The sequence below is a fragment of the Bombina bombina genome, chromosome 4 (genome assembly GCF_027579735.1).
Source record: "Bombina bombina isolate aBomBom1 chromosome 4, aBomBom1.pri, whole genome shotgun sequence".
Classification (NCBI taxonomy): Eukaryota; Metazoa; Chordata; class Amphibia; order Anura; family Bombinatoridae; genus Bombina; species Bombina bombina.
Genome location: NC_069502.1, coordinates 459,597,882 through 459,615,632, shown reverse-complemented (window position 1 = coordinate 459,615,632; position 17,751 = coordinate 459,597,882). Strand labels below are relative to the sequence as shown.

The window sequence follows — 17,751 nt, the reverse complement described above, 5'->3', positions numbered from 1 at the left end:
CATCCACTAGAGTCGCCTTGGGATCCCTGGATCTGGACCCGTAGCAAGGAACCTTGAAGTTCTGACGAGACGCCATCAGATCCATGTCTGGAATGCCCCACAATTGAATTATTTGGGCAAAGATTTCCGGATGGAGTTCCCACTCCCCCGGATGAAATGTCTGACGACTCAGAAAATCCGCTTCCCAATTTTCCACTCCTGGGATGTGGATTGCAGACAAGTGGCAGGAGTGAGTCTCCGCCCATTGAATTATTTTGGTCACTTCTTCCATCGCCAGGGAACACCTTGTTCCCCCCTGATGGTTGATATACGCAACAGTCGTCATGTTGTCTGATTGAAACCGTATGAATTTGGCCTTTGCTAGCTGAGGCCAAGCCTTGAGAGCATTGAATATCGCTCTCAGTTCCAGAATATTTATCGGGAGAAGAGATTCTTCCCGAGACCAAAGACCCTGAGCTTTTAGGGGTTCCCAGACCGCGCCCCAGCCCACCAGACTGGCGTCGGTCGGGACAATGACCCACTCTGGTCTGCGGAAGCTCATCCCTTGTGACAGGTTGTCCAGGGTCAGCCACCAACGGAGTGAATCTCTGGTCCTCTGATCTACTTGTATCGTCGGAGACAAGTCTGTATAATCCCCATTCCACTGACTGAGCATGCACAGTTGTAATGGTCTTAGATGAATTCGCGCAAAAGGAACTATGTCCATTGCCGCGACCATCAAACCTATTACTTCCATGCACTGCGCTATGGAAGGAAGAAGAACAGAATGAAGTACTTGACAAGAGCTTAGAAGTTTTGATTTTCTGGCCTCTGTCAGAAAAATCCTCATTTCTAAGGAGTCTATTATTGTTCCCAAGAAGGGAACTCTTGTTGACGGAGATAGAGAACTTTTTTCTACGTTCACTTTCCACCCGTGAGATCTGAGAAAGGCCAGGACAATGTCCGTATGAGCCTTTGCTTGTGGTAGAGACGACGCTTGAATCAGTATGTCGTCCAAGTAAGGTACTACTGCAATGCCCCTTGGTCTTAGCACCGCTAGAAGGGACCCTAGTACCTTTGTGAAAATTCTTGGAGCAGTGGCTAATCCGAATGGAAGTGCCACAAACTGGTAATGCTTGTCCAGAAAGGCGAACCTTAGGAACCGATGATGTTCCTTGTGGATAGGAATATGTAGATACGCATCCTTTAAATCCACCGTGGTCATGAATTGACCTTCCTGGATGGTAGGAAGAATTGTCCGAATGGTTTCCATTTTGAACGATGGAACCTTGAGAAATTTGTTTAGGATCTTGAGATCTAAGATTGGTCTGAATGTTCCCTCTTTTTTGGGAACTATGAACAGATTGGAGTAGAATCCCATCCCTTGTTCTCCTAATGGAACAGGATGAATCACTCCCATTTTTAACAGGTCTTCTACACAATGTAAGAATGCCTGTCTTTTTATGTGGTCTGAAGACAATTGAGACCTGTGGAACCTCCCCCTTGGGGGTAGCTCCTTGAATTCCAGAAGATAACCTTGGGAGACTATTTCTAGCGCCCAAGGATCCAGAACATCTCTTGCCCAAGCCTGAGCGAAGAGAGAAAGTCTGCCCCCCACCAGATCCGGTCCCGGATCGGGGGCCAACATCTCATGCTGTCTTGGTAGCAGTGGCAGGTTTCTTGGCCTGCTTACCTTTGTTCCAGCCTTGCATTGGCCTCCAGGCTGGCTTGGTTTGAGAAGTATTACCCTCTTGCTTAGAGGATGTAGAACTTGGGGCTGGTCCGTTTCTGCGAAAGGGACGAAAAGTTGGTTTATTTTTAGCCTTAAAAGACCTATCCTGAGGAAGGGTGTGGCCCTTACCCCCAGTGATATCTGAAATAATCTCTTTCAAGTCAGGGCCAAACAGCGTTTTCCCCTTGAAAGGTATGTTAAGCAATTTGTTCTTGGAAGACGCATCCGCTGACCAAGATTTTAGCCAAAGCGCTCTGCGCGCCACAATAGCAAACCCTGAATTTTTCGCCGCTAATCTAGCCAATTGCAAAGTGGCGTCTAAAGTAAAAGAGTTAGCCAATTTAAGAGCGTGAACTCTGTCCATAATCTCCTCATAAGAAGAATCTTTATCGAGCGACTTTTCTAGTTCATCGAACCAGAAACACGCTGCTGTAGTGACAGGAACAATGCATGAAATTGGTTGTAGAAGGTAACCTTGCTGAACAAACATCTTTTTAAGCAAACCCTCTAATTTTTTATCCATAGGATCTTTGAAAGCACAACTATCTTCTATAGGGATAGTAGTGCGTTTGTTTAGAGTAGAAACCGCCCCCTCGACTGTCTGCCATAAGTCCTTTCTGGGGTCGACCATAGGAAACAATTTCTTAAATATAGGGGGAGGGACAAAAGGTATGCCGGGCCTTTCCCATTCTTTGTTTACAATGTCCGCCACCCGCTTGGGTACAGGAAAAGCTTCGGGGGGCCCCGGGACCTCTAGGAACTTGTCCATCTTACATAATTTCTCTGGAATGACCAAATTGTCACAATCATCCAGAGTAGATAACACCTCCTTAAGCAGAGCGCGGAGATGTTCCAATTTAAATTTGAATGTAATCACATCAGGTTCAGCTTGTTGAGAAATTTTCCCTGAATCTGAAATTTCTCCCTCAGACAAAACCTCCCTGGCCCCCTCAGACTGGTGTAGGGGCATGTCAGAACCATTATCATCAGCGTCCTCATGCTCTTCAGTATTTTCTAAAACAGAGCAGTCGCGCTTTCGCTGATAAGTGGGCATTTTGGCTAAAATGTTTTTGATAGAATTATCCATTACAGCCGTTAATTGTTGCATAGTAAGGAGTATTGGCGCACTAGATGTACTAGGGGCCTCCTGTGTGGGCAAGACTGGCGTAGACGAAGGAGGGGATGATGCAGTACCATGCTTACTCCCCTCACTTGAGGAATCATCTTGGGCATCATTTTCTCTAAATTGTTTGTCACATACATCACATCTATTTAAATGAGAAGGAACCTTGGCTTCCTCACATACAGAACATAGTCTATCTGATAGTTCAGACATGTTAAACAGGCATAAACTTGATAACAAAGTACAAAAAACGTTTTAAAATAAAACCGTTACTGTCACTTTAAATTTTAAACTGAACACACTTTATTACTGAATATGTGAAAAAGTATGAAGGAATTGTTCAAAATTCACCAAAATTTCACCACAGTGACTTAAAGCCTTAAAAGTATTGCACACCAAATTTGAAAGCTTTAACTCTTAAAATAACGGAACCGGAGCCGTTTTTATATTTAACCCCTATACAGTCCCTGGTATCTGCTTTGCTGAGACCCAACCAAGCCCAGAGGGGAATACGATACCAAATGACGCCTTCAGTAAGCTTTTTCTATGTATCTGAGCTCCTCACACATGCATCTGCATGTCTTGCTTCCCAAAAACAACTGCGCATTAGTGGCGCGAAAATGAGGCTCTGCCTATGATTAGAGAAGGCCCCCAGTGAAAAAGGTGTCCAATACAGTGCCTGCCGTTTCTTAAACATAATTCCCAAGAATAAAATAACTCCTCAAAGCTATAAACTATTAAAAATGCTTATAAATCAATCGTTTTAGCCCAGAAAAATGTCTACCAGTCTTTAAAGCCCTTGTGAAGCCCTTTATTCTTATTTAATAAAAATGGCTTACCGGATCCCATAGGGAAAATGACAGCTTCCAGCATTACCAAGTCTTGTTAGAAATGTGTCATACCTCAAGCAGCAAAAGTCTGCTCACTGTTTCCCCCAACTGAAGTCAATTCCTCTCAACAGTCCTGTGTGGAAACAGCCATCGATTTTAGTAACGGTTGCTAAAATCATTTTCCTCTTACAAACAGAAATCTTCATCTCTTTTCTGTTTCAGAGTAAATAGTACATACCAGCACTATTTTAAAATAACAAACTCTTGATTGAAGAATAAAAACTACATTTAAACACCAAAAAACTCTAAGCCATCTCCGTGGAGATGTTGCCTGTGCAACGGCAAAGAGAATGACTGGGGAAGGCGGAGCCTAGGAGGGATCATGTGACCAGCTTTGCTGGGCTCTTTGCCATTTCCTGTTGGGGAAGAGAATATCCCACAAGTAAGGATGACGCCGTGGACCGGACACACCTATGTTGGAGAAAATAATGTTATATAATTCTGCACATAGTGCAGAATTATATAACATTATTTTAGTGCTATTGTTATAAAAGCTTTTTTTCCCTTTGAATTTTTAAAAAAACTAAATTTATGCTTACCTGATAAATTTCTTTCTCTTGTGGTGTATCCAGTCCACGGGTTCATCCATTACTTGTGGGATATTCTCCTTCCCAACAGAAAGTTGCAAGAGGACACCCACAGCAGAGCTGTCTATATAGCTCCTCCCCTAACTGCCACCCCCAGTCATTTGACCGAAGACAAGCAAGAAAAAGGAGAAACTATAGGGTGCAGTGGTGACTGTAGTTTAAAAATAAAAAACACCTGCCTTAAAATGACAGGGTGGGCCGTGGACTGGGTACACCACAAGAGAAAGAAATTTATCAGGTAAGCATACATTTTGTTTTCTCTTGTAAGGTGTATCCAGTCCACGGGTTCATCCATTACTTGTGGGATACCAATACCAAAGCTTTAGGACACGGGTGAAGGGAGGGACAAGGCAGGAACTTAAGCGGAAGGCACCACTGCCTGCAAGACCTTTCTCCCAAAAATAGCCTCCGGGGAAGCAAAAGTATAAAATTTGTAGAATTTAGAAAAAGTATGAAGCGAAGAGCAAGTCGCCGCCTTACAAATCTGTTCAACAGAGGCCTCATTTTTGTATACTGGCCAGGATTTCTTTTGGCCGCGATGTGTCTATATGAATGCAGATATCTTGCATATGTTTTGGCAATGTCCCCGGATCGGACAATTTTGGAATAGGGTTACTTTTTGGATAAATAGAATCTATCAAACAAATATTTATATTGATATGGAAGATATTTTTTTCTTTGTACGGTCCAAACTAGCGGCAGAACCACAAAGTAAGATTTTAAACACAATTATCTTACTTGTTAGACAACTAATACTGAAAAACTGGAAAGCTAAAAAATGCCCGGCTTCTCAGTTTTTACTAAAGAAATCCAGATGCAAATTATTTTTTAATCTTTCCATCTCAGGGAGGCAAATGAAAAAGAAATTAGAAAGTTTCTTCTGGGTTGGCTACCCATAATTAAGACATATCCGGAAGATGTACAAAAAACAATACTATATCCATTCCTAAGTTCTCAATGTTTCTGTGATCTAGTATTATTAGGTGATTTTCCGGTAGACTGGGTTAGGAGTTATAGGTAGTTACATTAGAAGGGATTGGAGAAGTCCTGCAGGGAACTGGCAAAGGTAGTCAAGTTCTGGTTAGAGGGGACCACTAGTGGTGTATGGATGTGAGCGGGAGTGTCAGAACTATGAGAGCCCGTGTGTTTTTTTTTATTTATTTTTTTCTCCCCCCCATCATGGTTTTGTTTTATGTTTTGTTTTCTGTCTTGTTTGGATGATCATTTTGTTCTGTCAATAAAATGAGCTGCCGGGGCCTAAGGATGGGATAACTTTCAGGATAACATTCCCATGTTAAAATGGATGGAATAGCGATGTTGTGCTGATATATATTATTTTATTATTTTACTTTGTACATGATATTGTCTAAATCTGTTTTTTCCATGACATGTATATGTTTACACCCTGCGTGGTGTTGTTCCTTATTTTTTTGTTGTACAATTTTGAGAGCCTTTTTCGGCAGCTTCAAATAAATAAATAAGCAAAACGGATTATGCTTCTCAGCCAAAAAGAAAGAGAAGATGCCAAAGCCTTTTGGCCTCTCCTCTGTCCAGAGTAGACAACAAACAATGCAGATGTTTGACGAAAATCCTTAGTAGCTTGTAAATAAAACTTTAAAGCACGAACCACGTCAAGATTGTGTAATAGACATTCCTTCTTTGAAGAAGGATTAAGACACAGTGACGGAACAACAATCTCCTGATTGATATTCTTATTAGATACCACCTTAGGAAGAAAGCCATGTTTGGTACGCAAAACTACCTTATCTGCATGGAAGATCAGATAAGGGGAATCACACTGTAAGGCAGATAACTCTGAAACTCTTCGAGGCGAAGAGATAGCTACCAAAAACAGAACTTTCCAAGATAAAAGCTTGATATCTATGGAATGCAGAGGTTCAAACGGAACCCCTTGAAGAACTGTAAGAACTAAATTTAAACTCCATGGTGGAGCAACAGGTTTAAACACAGGCTTGATTCTAACTAAAGCCTGACAAAACGCCTGAACGTCTGGAACATCTGCCAGACGCTTGTGTAGAAGAATAGACAGAGCAGAAATCTGTCCCTTTAAGGAACTAGCTGACAATCCCTTCTCCAATCCTTCTTGGAGATAGGATAAAATCCTAGGAATCCTGACTTTACTCCATGAGTAACCCTTGGATTCACACCAATAAAGATATTTACACCATATCTTATGATAGATCTTCCTTGTGACAGGCTTTCGAGCCTGAATTAAGGTATCAATGACTCGGAGAAACCACGTTTTGCTAAAATCAAGCGTTCAATCTCCAAGCAGTCAGCCGCAGAGAAATTAGATTTGGATGTTTGAATGGACCTTGGAGTAGAAGGTCCTGCCTCAGCGGCAGAGACCATGGTGGAAGGGATGACATGTACACCAGATCTGCATACCAAGTCCTGCGTGGCCACGCAGGTGCTATCAAAATCACCGAAGCTCTCTCCTGCTTGATCTTGGCAATCAGACGAGGGAGGAGAGGAAATGGTGGGAACACATATGCCAGGCTGAAGGACCAGGGCGCTGCTAGAGCATCTATCAGCGGTGCCTGGGGATCCCTTGACCTGGACCCGTAACAAGGAAGCTTGACGTTCTGACGAGAAGCCATCAGATCCAGTTCTGGTTTGCCCCATAGTTGAATCAGCTGGGCAAATACCTCCGGATGGAGCTCCCACTCCCTTGGATGAAAAGTCTGCCGACTTAGAAAATCCGCCTCCCAGTTCTCTACTCCTGGGATATGGATAGCTGAGAGATGGCAAGAGTGAACCTCTGCCCATAGAATTATCTTTGAAACCTCCAACATTGCCAGGGGGCTTCTTGTTCCCCCCTGATGGTTGATATAGTCTACAGTCGTGATATTGTCCGACTGAAATCTGATGAACCTGACCGCAGCTAGTTGAGGCCAAGCCTGAAGACCATTGAATATCGCTCTCAGTTCCAGAATGTTTATCGGAAGGAGGGCTTCCTCCTGATTCCACGAACCCTGAGCCTTCAGGGAGTTCCAGACCGCGCCCCAGCCCAGAAGGCTGGCATCTGTCGTCACTATAGTCCACTCTGGCCTGCGGAAACTCATTCCCCTGGACAGATGGACCCGAGATAACCACCAGAGAAGAGAATCCCTGGTCTCTTGATCCAGATTTAGCAGAGGGGACAAATCTGTGTAGTCCCCATTCCACTGATTGAGCATGCAAAGTTGCAGTGGTCTGAGACGTAGGCGGGCAAACGGAACTATGTCCATTGCCGCTACCATTAGGCCGATTACTTCCATACACTGAGCCACTGACGGCCGAGAAGTGGAATGAAGAGCACGGCAGGAAGTTAGAAGCTTTGATAACCTGACCTCTGTCAGAAAATTTTTAATTTCTACTGAATCTATCAGTGTTCCTGGGAAGGAAACTCTTGTGAGAGGGGAGAGAGAACTCTTTTCTTCGTTCACCTTCCACCCGTGAGACCTCAGAAAGGCCAGAACAATGTCCGTATGGGACTTGGCGATTTGAAAAGTCGACGCCTGTATCAGAATGTCGTCTAGGTAAAGAGCCACTGCTATGCCCCGTGGCCTTAGAACCGCCAGTAGGGACCCTAGAACCTTCGTAAAGATTCTTGGTGCAGTGGCTAACCCAAAGGGAAGAGCCACAAACTGGTAATGCCTGTCTAAGAAGGCGAACCTGAGGAACTGATGATGATCTTTGTGAATCGGAATGTGGAGATAAGCATCCTTTAGGTCCACGGTAGTCATATATTGACCCTCCTGGATCATAGGGAGGATGGTTCGGATAGTCTCCATCTTGAAGGATGGGACCCTGAGAAATTTGTTTAGGATCTTGAGATCCAAGATTGGTCTGAAAGTTCCCTCTTTTTTGGGAACTATAAACAGATTTGAATAGAAGCCCTGCCCCTGTTCCTCCCTTGGAACTGGGTGGATCACTCCCATAACCAGTAGGTCTTGAACACAACGTAAGAATGCCTCTCTCTTTATCTGGTTTACAGATAATTGTGAGAGATGAAATCTCCCCTTTGGAGATGAAGCTTTGAAGTCCAGAAGATATCCCTGGGAAACAATCTCTAATGCCCAGGGATCCTGGACGTCTCTTGCCCAAGCCTGGGCAAAGAGAGAAAGTCTGCCCCCTACTAGATCCGGTCCCAGATCGGGGGCTACTCCTTCATGCTGTCTTAGAGGCAGCCGCAGGTTTCTTGGCCTGCTTCCCCTTGTTCCAAGCCTGGTTAGGTCTCCAGACTGGTTTGGACTGGGCGAAATTTCCCTCTTGTTTTGCATTAGAGGAAACTGAAGCTGCACCACTCTTGAAGTTTCGAAAGGAACGAAAATTATTCTGTTTGATCCTTAACATATTGGACCTATCCTGAGGAAGGGCGTGACCTTTTCCTCCAGTAATATCAGAAATGATCTCCTTCAGACCAGGCCCGAATAGGGTCTGTCCCTTGAAGGGGATGTTAAGAAGCTTAGACTTTGAAGTAACGTCTGCTGACCAGGACTTAAGCCATAGCGCCCTACGCGCCAAAATGGCAAAACCTGAATTCTTAGCCGTTAGCTTGGCTAAATGAAAAATGGTGTCAGAAATAAAGGAGTTAGCTAACTTAAGAGCTTTAATCCCGTCTAGAATATTGTCTAGCGGGGTCTCCACCTGTAGAGCCTCCTCAAGAGACTCAAACCAAAAAGCCGCTGCAGCAGTAACTGGCGCAATGCATCCAAGAGGTTGGAGAATAAAACCTTGATGTATAAAAATTTTCTTAAGGAGACCCTCCAAGTTTTTATCCATAGGATCTAGGAAAGCACAACTGTCCTCGACGGGGATAGTTGTATGCTTAGCTAGGGTAGAGACTGCTCCCTCCACCTTAGGAACTGTCTGCCACGAGTCCTGTATGGCGCCATCTATGGGAAACATCTTTTTGAAAGCAGGGGGGGGGGGGGGGAGAGAACGGCACACCTGATTTATCCCATTCCTTAGTAATAATTTCCGAAAACCTCTTAGGGACTGGAAAAACATCAGTGTAAACAGGAACTGCAAAGTATTTGTCCATTTTACACAATTTCTCTGGAACCACAATGGGGTCACAGTCATCCAGAGTCGCTAAAACCTCCCTAAGCAATAAGCGGAGGTGTTCAAGCTTAAATTTAAACGCTGTCATTTCAGAATCAGACTGAAGTAACGCCTTCCCTGAGTCTGAAATGTCACCCACAGATAGAAGCTCACCTGCCTCGGCTTCTGAGCATTGTGAGGGTATATCGGACACAGGCATTAAAGCGTCAGAAAGCTCTGCATTAGTTCTAGCCCCAGAGCTGTCTCGCTTTCCTTGTAACCATGGCAGTTTGGAGAATACCCCTGAGAGGGTAGCATTCATAACTGCCGCCATGCCCTGTAAGGTAAAAGAATTAGACGTGCTAGATGTACTTGGCGTCACTTGAGCAGGAGTTATAGGTTCTGAGCTAGATGGCATAATCTCCCTCTTTTCAGTCAGAGAATCCCCTGGAGATAAATCTTTAAGCGCCATAATATGGTCTTTATAGTTTATAGAAATATCAGTACATTTGGTACACATTCTAAGAGGGGGTTCCACCATGGCTTCCAAACATATTGAACAAGGAGTTTCCTCTATGTCAGACATGTTTAACAGACTAGTAATGAGACAAGCAAGCTTGGAAAACACTTTAATAAAGGTGAAACAGCAATTAAACAAAAACGTTACTGTGCCTTTAAGAGAAAAAACTAGCACTTAAACTGCAAAACAGTGTAAAAATACAGTAAAGTCTTTGAAATTTTTACAGTGTGTGTAAGGCACTAAAGCAACATTGCACCCACTTGCAAATGGATGATTAACCCCTTAGACCCCAAACCGGATTGAAAACGTTAAAAAACTTTAAAAGTCAATTGAGCACCTTGCCACAGCTCTGCTGAGGCTCCTACCTGCCTTTACATACGATTTTTTGCAGAAATAACCCCTTTGAAATGGTCCTCAGATGCCAGAGGACTCCTCTAGGGAAGCTGGATGTCTCAGTCTGAATTAAAACTGCGCAGTTAGAGTGCTAAAATATGCCCCTCCCACCATGTACTGGATGTCAGAGGGGCCTTAAGAAAATACTCCTAGGAGTATCTGACTAGTCATGTGGAAACTAGGCCCCAAATAAAGACTTATCTCCCTCAGAGAAAAAACGTCCTATTTATGAAATCATGTAAACGTTTTGTCACTAAGTATTATGAGTATTAACATGAGTATTGCCCTGTTTTGTAAGCATGATCCCAGTCGCTGTTAAATCACTGCATCAGGCTTACCTCAAATACACAAGGCTCTGTCAGCATTTTCTAGAATTTATTCATCTCTCTAGAAATAAAAATACTGAACATACCTCAAAGCAGGTAATCTGCAGACCGTTCCCCCAACTGAAGTTTTCCCATATTCTTCAGTTATGTGTGAGAACAGCAATGGACCTTAGTTACAAACCGCTAAGATCATCAAACCTCCAGGCAGAATTCTTCTTCTAATTTCTGGCTGAGAGTAAAACAGTACAACGCCGGTACCGTTTAAAAATAAACTCTTGATTGAAGGTAAAACTACACTAAGTCACCACATATCTCTTGATACTTCCTTTCTTGTCGAGAGTTGCAAGAGAATGACTGGGGGTAGCAGTTAGGGGAGGAGCTATATAGACAGCTCAGCTGTGGGTGTCCTCTTGCAACTTCCTGTTGGGAAGGAGAATATCCCACAAGTAATGCATGAACCCGTGGACTGGATACACCTTACAAGAGAAATATGCCGCTTTTACAGACCCGCTCTCTGCTGAGCGGGTCTGTTTTTTTTACTCAGCGCATCGGGCCAGCTGTATAGTCACAGCCCGGCCCGACCGCGCCATAACATTAAGTGCAGCTCGCTCCTGCTGTCAGACAGAGCAGGAGCGAGCTGCACTTAATGTTATGGTGTGGTCAAGCCGGGCTGTGACTATACAGCTGGCCCGATGCGCTGAGTAAAAAAAACAGACCCGCTCAGCAGAGAGCGGGTCTGTAAAAGCGGCATATTTTTAAAAAATTCAAAGGGAAAAAAAGCTTTTATAACTAGCACTAAAATAATGTTATATAATTCTGCACTATGTGCAGAATTATATAACATTATTTTTTAGGTTTACTGTCCCTTTAATTGTACAATAATAACTTTTTTTAATTTGGACCAGTTGTTTCATGATATGTTTGTTCGCCACATGATTTTATTGTGGATGTGACAACTGAACATAATTTTTATCGTTTGTATTGTTTCTATATATTTTTAACTAGACAGTTTGCAGTTATCTTTCGAGACAGAATTTCTCAAATCTATCTATCTATCTATCTATATATATATATATATATATATATATATATACACACCTTTTGTGGCATTTTTGTTGCAGCTTCCCTCTTCTTGATTATACACCCGATTGGGATTGAAATTTCCCAAATAGCTTATTTGTGCGCCTTTTACCACTCTTCCTTTACACTATCTTGTTTTCATTTTTGAACAATAGGCTCTCTGGAGTGGGGACCCCATATTTCTTGTGTTCAGGTATAAGGCAGCATCTTTAAGTTATATACAATATCACATAGCCTCAGGGTTCTTACTTAGCGCTGATTTAACTGACTTCTCTTTACAAACACACCTATATATATATATATATATATATATATATAAACAATAAATGCCCATAATAAGGCTATGAAGTGTCTAAATGTTAAAAAATGATACTTACCAATAGAAACTTAGAAACTCGTCCACCAGCAAACAATCGGTAGACAGCCAAACCAGTACTAAAAGACATATCAGCAGAGGTTATGGAATATGAGTATACTGTAGATCCATAAAAGGAGGCAAAAGACAAGTCCCTGTGACTAAAAATTGAGGGATCTGTAAAAGATTTCTCATGAGGTGAAAAAGCCACAAACCCTACACCATATACATCCCTCTGAAGCACAGTACTTTGAGGAGAAACCGGGCCCCAATATAGACTGAGAACCCCTCTCTCTGAAGAATCCAATGCACATCTTCATTCTTCAACCACCTCCAGTGGAGGCAATGCAAAGACTGAGGTACCTGTGAGGTGGGAGTTGTTTTATAGAGTTCGTGGGTTTTTTGGAATCTTTGCCTCCTCCTAGTGGTAAGGAAATGTAATTCCCAGGAGTAATAGATTGTGGACTCTCACCACCTGTATGAAAGAAAAGGGAATAAAGAAAAAACGAGGGTTGCAAAAACTAGCCACTTTATAGTATTACTTTGGCACAGCATTTATACAAAGGTTACCAGCCTCTTCTATACAGCATAATGTACATTATGAACTTAACTAAAATACACTGTTCGAAAGAAATATATACTGTAGTACATACTGAACTTCATTAAGTGATGACAAAGGACAAAAGTTAAAACTTGTGGAGATTTATTGCATCAGAAATATCAAGAAAACTAAGTGAGTAAAAGCTGGATAGCTGCTCACGTTATCAAATTATTTGCAAAAAAGCAAAGTGGCAGCACTGAATGCAAGAGATCACCCTGATTTCATGAGCAACAGGGAGGACAGGTGATGTAGAAAGACAATATTGATATTAATAATATTGTTTCCAAACACAGCTTTAATTGGATACATAGTAGAATTAGTTCTCCAAACTGCTGAGTCCATGTCATCTTGGAGTTTCTCACTCCTCTCCTGGGCATCAGTGTCACACATTGCTGCAGAGTCTGCGTGTACAATCTATTGTCGTGTACATTGTGCTGTTATTTCATTAGTATTTAGGATGCAGGTGGGATGGTGCACAATATACAAATTTTGGAAAAATAGATTTGACAGCACCATTCCTGGGACATTCATTCAGGTAAAAGTAAGAAAAATCTTCCACCTGCACTGACAAAAAACAGGTACAATGTAGTGTAACGGGATGACAGCATCTTCTCCCTTTTATGTGCAAAACATAGTAGAGAAATACATATACATGAAAACAAACATGTTGTTGGCTTTTTGGCAGAAGTGTAAGAATGACAGTTGCCTCTTAATTTAAATTTAAATACGTTTATAAAATATGTACCTTTTCTAAAGCAAGGTGCTGTTAATACAGAATGCTTTAGAAGAATAGATTTTTTTTGCTCTGTGAGTTTGTGAAGAAAGGTTTTGTGGCACTCCGTGTAACTAGTTAGTGTTTATTCTTGTTCCATGTATGTGTAAGGCTTGTGGTGTTTCCTTCCAGCAAAATCCTCTTCCTCTACATAAACCCAACATCTTGATGTGGCACTGGATCCTCCATCTACAAACTGTAGCTCCATGACATAAGAAGTGACACGTTCCAGCTGGGGATAATAATCTTTCTCTGGCAAGCTGATCAGAGAAAGTCAAATACCCCAGAAATCTTTGCTGCTTAATGAAAGAAACACAAAATGTAAAACAAAACAAAAAATAATAATAAAAAAATTAAACACAAACGGAATGACATTCAGCTCCACTATCGTCATCTCTGGATGCATTGTTAATTTGTTAAAATAAATCTGTTACTGAAGCCAAGCAGCCAGGCAAGATTTCGGACCAGCCTCCTCCCCCTGCACACGCATACAGTCTACAGCGGGGGTCTGAGAGATTAGGTGCATATATTAGTGGCAAGTGAGAGGGTCCGTGCGAACATCACACACAAAGCTCATCTGCACCGTGCTGGACTCTCCTCCTTTCTTAGTATCAATTACTAATAACAAGACTTTCTGATAGACAAAAAAATGCTTAAACAGCCAGTTTTAGAATAGTTGCTCACATAACATCCACAAAGAACTCACTAGGGTTCCCCATGGCCATGCGAAAAGATTGTCTACTAGCAGTGAGTTCTGGTGGGACAGAGGCAAGGTCACGACCAGGTGGTGCTCCTGGGGGTCCCATGGCAGGGGGTGCTGGCATCATCATCATTGGAGGGGGATAAAGAGGGGGTACTCCAGGGGGTCCATAAGATTGGTGCGTGTGGTGACTCCTGATGCTGTGTGCGACTGAATGGTGGCTTCTATGGCTGTGCTCGCTTGCTGGCATAGATCTTTCACTGGCCGCCCGATCTCTGCGCAAGCTACTCCGTGTGGTATGATCTGATTCACTTCCACTTCCACCAGATTTTGAGTCCCCAGCCTTGGGGTCTTTGTCTTTCCGTTTCTCTGTGCTGCTTCGGTTGGAGCCACTACTTCTGCTGCCTATGAGGGACAAAAAAACCCCACAATCTTTGACTTCTGCATTCAGTTCACAAGGTTCTTAGCTCAATTTTTTATATTCATATTTTTGCATTTCATATTATTATATTATATTAAAAAGTGCTTGTAAAATCTTTTTTTTTACTATTTTTATTTTTTAAAACTAATAAAAGAAAACAATGAATTTTTTTTTATTAAAAGAGTGGCTAAAAGGCATCAACTTTCCTTTATTGTCTGTTGATTACAATTTGAGGAACCAAACTTATTGAAAAATATGGTCAATTTGATTTTTAAATAACTTTCCAATTTAGTTATATTATCTAATTAGCTTCTTTCTCTTGGTATCCTTAGTTGAAAAGCATAGGTAGGTTCAGGAGCAGCAATGCATTACTAGGAGCTAGCTGCCGATTGGTGGGGGCACATAACTGCTTCTTTTCATTGGCTCACCAGATGTGTTCAGATAGCTAAAAAGGGGGGAGTGAATCAGGAGCGCTACAGCTAAAGGTGCTAAGAAATAAGACTATAAATACTATACTTAAAAGTATGACAAGGACAATATCGTATCTAAAATATGACACAATTTAATTGCACAAACGATAATAACAGATAAAAACGGACGTCTCCGTAAGTGAAACTTCTTAAGTTGCCGCCATATAAATGTTGCAATGGCAAAAAGAGTTTGTGGTGTAAGTATAAACAGTCCAGTGTACACTTTCAGTATTTATATTACGTGTTGGTTTGCTAGCAAACAAGGGCTTACCCCAGACTTTCTACTCGATGTTCTCTGTGGGTTAGTTACAGCCGTATGCGTGAGATACGGCTGTAACGTCAGATAGCTCCCTGTAGTGTATAGCTACTCCTTCAACAAAGGATAACAAGAGAATGAAGCAACTTTGATAATATAAGTAAATTGGAAAAAATTAAATTAAATCATATGCTCTATCTGAATTTGCAAACTCAAAAAAAAACCCAAAAAGGACCAACTGTCTGTGATAACGAAAAAAGCATTTATTAAATGCCACAATAAAATAGAGACAGTTCACTGTAACAAAGGCTGTATTGTATACGGACCCACGGCTGACAGCCTACCAAATTTCCAAGAGGAGGATAGCTAAACAGCTGACACGTTTCGGCCCATAGCCGTACTCAAAGCTGATAAAAGGTTTAAAACAAACCACCCCTTTTAAAGGGCTTGTTATCCTCCTATTGGTCCCTACAATTCCAATAAAATGTAATCACTTGGTTACATATCTAACTTAAAACAGCAATTCATTACAAAACTAAACACATTAAAACAGTTTACTTGCGCACCAGGATTTACCTCTTTAACTACAAATGCATTAATTTGATCAATGCTAAGGAACGTCCGCTTGAATAGCAAGCTTTGTAAAATTGTGTTCCATTAAACTAATAGCAATAATTTCTGATCTCCTTACATGCACACTCATTTTCATGACTTCTCTAGTATACTGCTTTTATATATTTGGAAAATGAAATTTATGCTTACCTGATAAATTTGTTGCTTTCTTGACACGGTAAGTCCACGGATCATCATAATTACTATTGGGAATATCACTCCTGGCCTACAGGAGGAGGCGAAGAGCACCACAGCCAAAGCTGTTAAATACCACTCCCCTTACCCACAACCCCCAGTTATTCGACCAAAGGGAAAGGAGAAAGGAAGTAATATAAGGTACAGAGGTGCCTGAGGTTTATGAAAAAATAAACTGTCTGAAAATACAAGGAGGGCCGTGGACTCACTGTGTCAAGAAAGAAACAAATTTATCAGGTAAGCATAAATTTCATTTTCTTTCTAATGACACGGTGAGTCCACGGATCATCATAATTACTATTGGGAATCAAAACCCAAGCTAGAGGACACAGATGATAAGGGAGGGACAAGACAGTTAACCTAAACAGAAGGCACCCAATGCTTGAAGAACCTTTCCCCCAAAAACAGCCTCATCTGAAGCAAAAGTATAAAATTTGTAAAATTTAGAAAAAGTGTGTAAAGATGACCAAGTGGCAGCCTTGCAAATCTGATCCACAGAAGCACCATTTTTGAAAGCCCAGGTAGAAGAAACAGCCCTCGTGGAGAGAGCCGTGATTTTCTCAGGAGGCCGCTGACCAGCAGTCTCATATGCCAAACGGATAATATTCCTCAACCAACAAGAAAGCAAAGTAAGCCTTAGCTTTCTGACCCTTACGCTTCCCAGAAAAGATAACAAATAAAGAGGAAGATTGGCGAAAATCCTTAGTCGCCTGTAAATAATATTTAAAAGCACGAACTACATCCAAGTTGTACAACAAAAGTTCCTTATGAGAAGAAGGAACAACAATTTCTTGATTAATATTCTTATCAGAAACAACATTGGGAAGAAAACCAAGAGCAGTACGAAGTACTACCTTAACAGAATGAAAAATAAGAAAAGGAGACTCACGTTGCAGCGCAGAAAGCTCAAAACTCTTCGAGCCGAAGAGATAGCAACCAAAACCTTCCAGGTTAACAACTTAATATTCAAAGAATGCATAGGCTCAAACTGAGCCTGTTAAAGAACTCTCAGAACTAAATTAAGACTCCAAGGAGGAGTCGCAAACTTAAACATAGGCCAAATTCTCACCAAGGCCTGACAAAAAGACTGAACATCTGGCACATCCGCCAGGCATTTATGTAACAAAATAGATAAAGCAGAAATTTGACCCTTCAGGGTACTAGCAGACAAATCTTTCTCCAGACCTGGGTCTGGAGAAAAGACAAAATTCTAGAAATCCTCTACTCCAAGAGTAGCCCTTAGATTCACACCAATACATATATTTACGCCATATCTTGTAATAGATCTTTCTAGTCACAGGCTTACGCGCCTGAATCATAGTCTCAATAACTGACTCAGAAAAACCACGCTTAGAGAGAATCAAGCGTTCAATCTCTAAGCAGTCAGCTTCAGAGAAACGAGATTTGGATGAAGGAAGAGTCCCTGAAGTAGAAGGTCCTTCCTCGACGGAAGACTCCAAGGTGGAAAGGATGACATCTCCACCAGATCTGCATACCAGATCCTGCAAGGCCACACCGGTGCAATGAGAATTACCAAGGCCCTCTCCTGTTGGATCAGAGCAATAACTTGAGGAAGGGCAAACGGAGGAAACGCGTATGCCAGACTGAACTTCCAAGGAACTGCTAGAGCATCTATTAGAACCGCTTGAGGATCCCTTGACCTTGAACCATACTTCAGAAGCTTGGCATT

The 17,751-nt window shown here is 41.9% G+C and overlaps 1 protein-coding gene across 4 annotated transcripts in view; it reads right to left on the bottom strand.

Moving 5' to 3' along the window:
• Positions 1–12,720: 12,720 nt before the first annotated feature.
• Positions 12,721–17,751, bottom strand: part of DVL3 (dishevelled segment polarity protein 3) — a 569,022-nt gene continuing 563,991 nt past the window's right edge. For 2 of the 4 annotated variants that reach the window (XM_053710324.1, XM_053710327.1), the window contains 2 exons: positions 14,114–14,512; positions 12,721–13,706 (listed from right to left, as the gene is read on the bottom strand). In XM_053710324.1, the coding sequence (XP_053566299.1) occupies positions 13,672–13,706; positions 14,114–14,512 (434 nt within the window). In that variant the 3' untranslated portion in view covers positions 12,721–13,671. Of the gene's footprint in view, positions 14,513–17,751 lie in introns of all 4 variants that reach the window. The other 2 variants (XM_053710325.1, XM_053710326.1) reach the window with 2 other exon arrangements.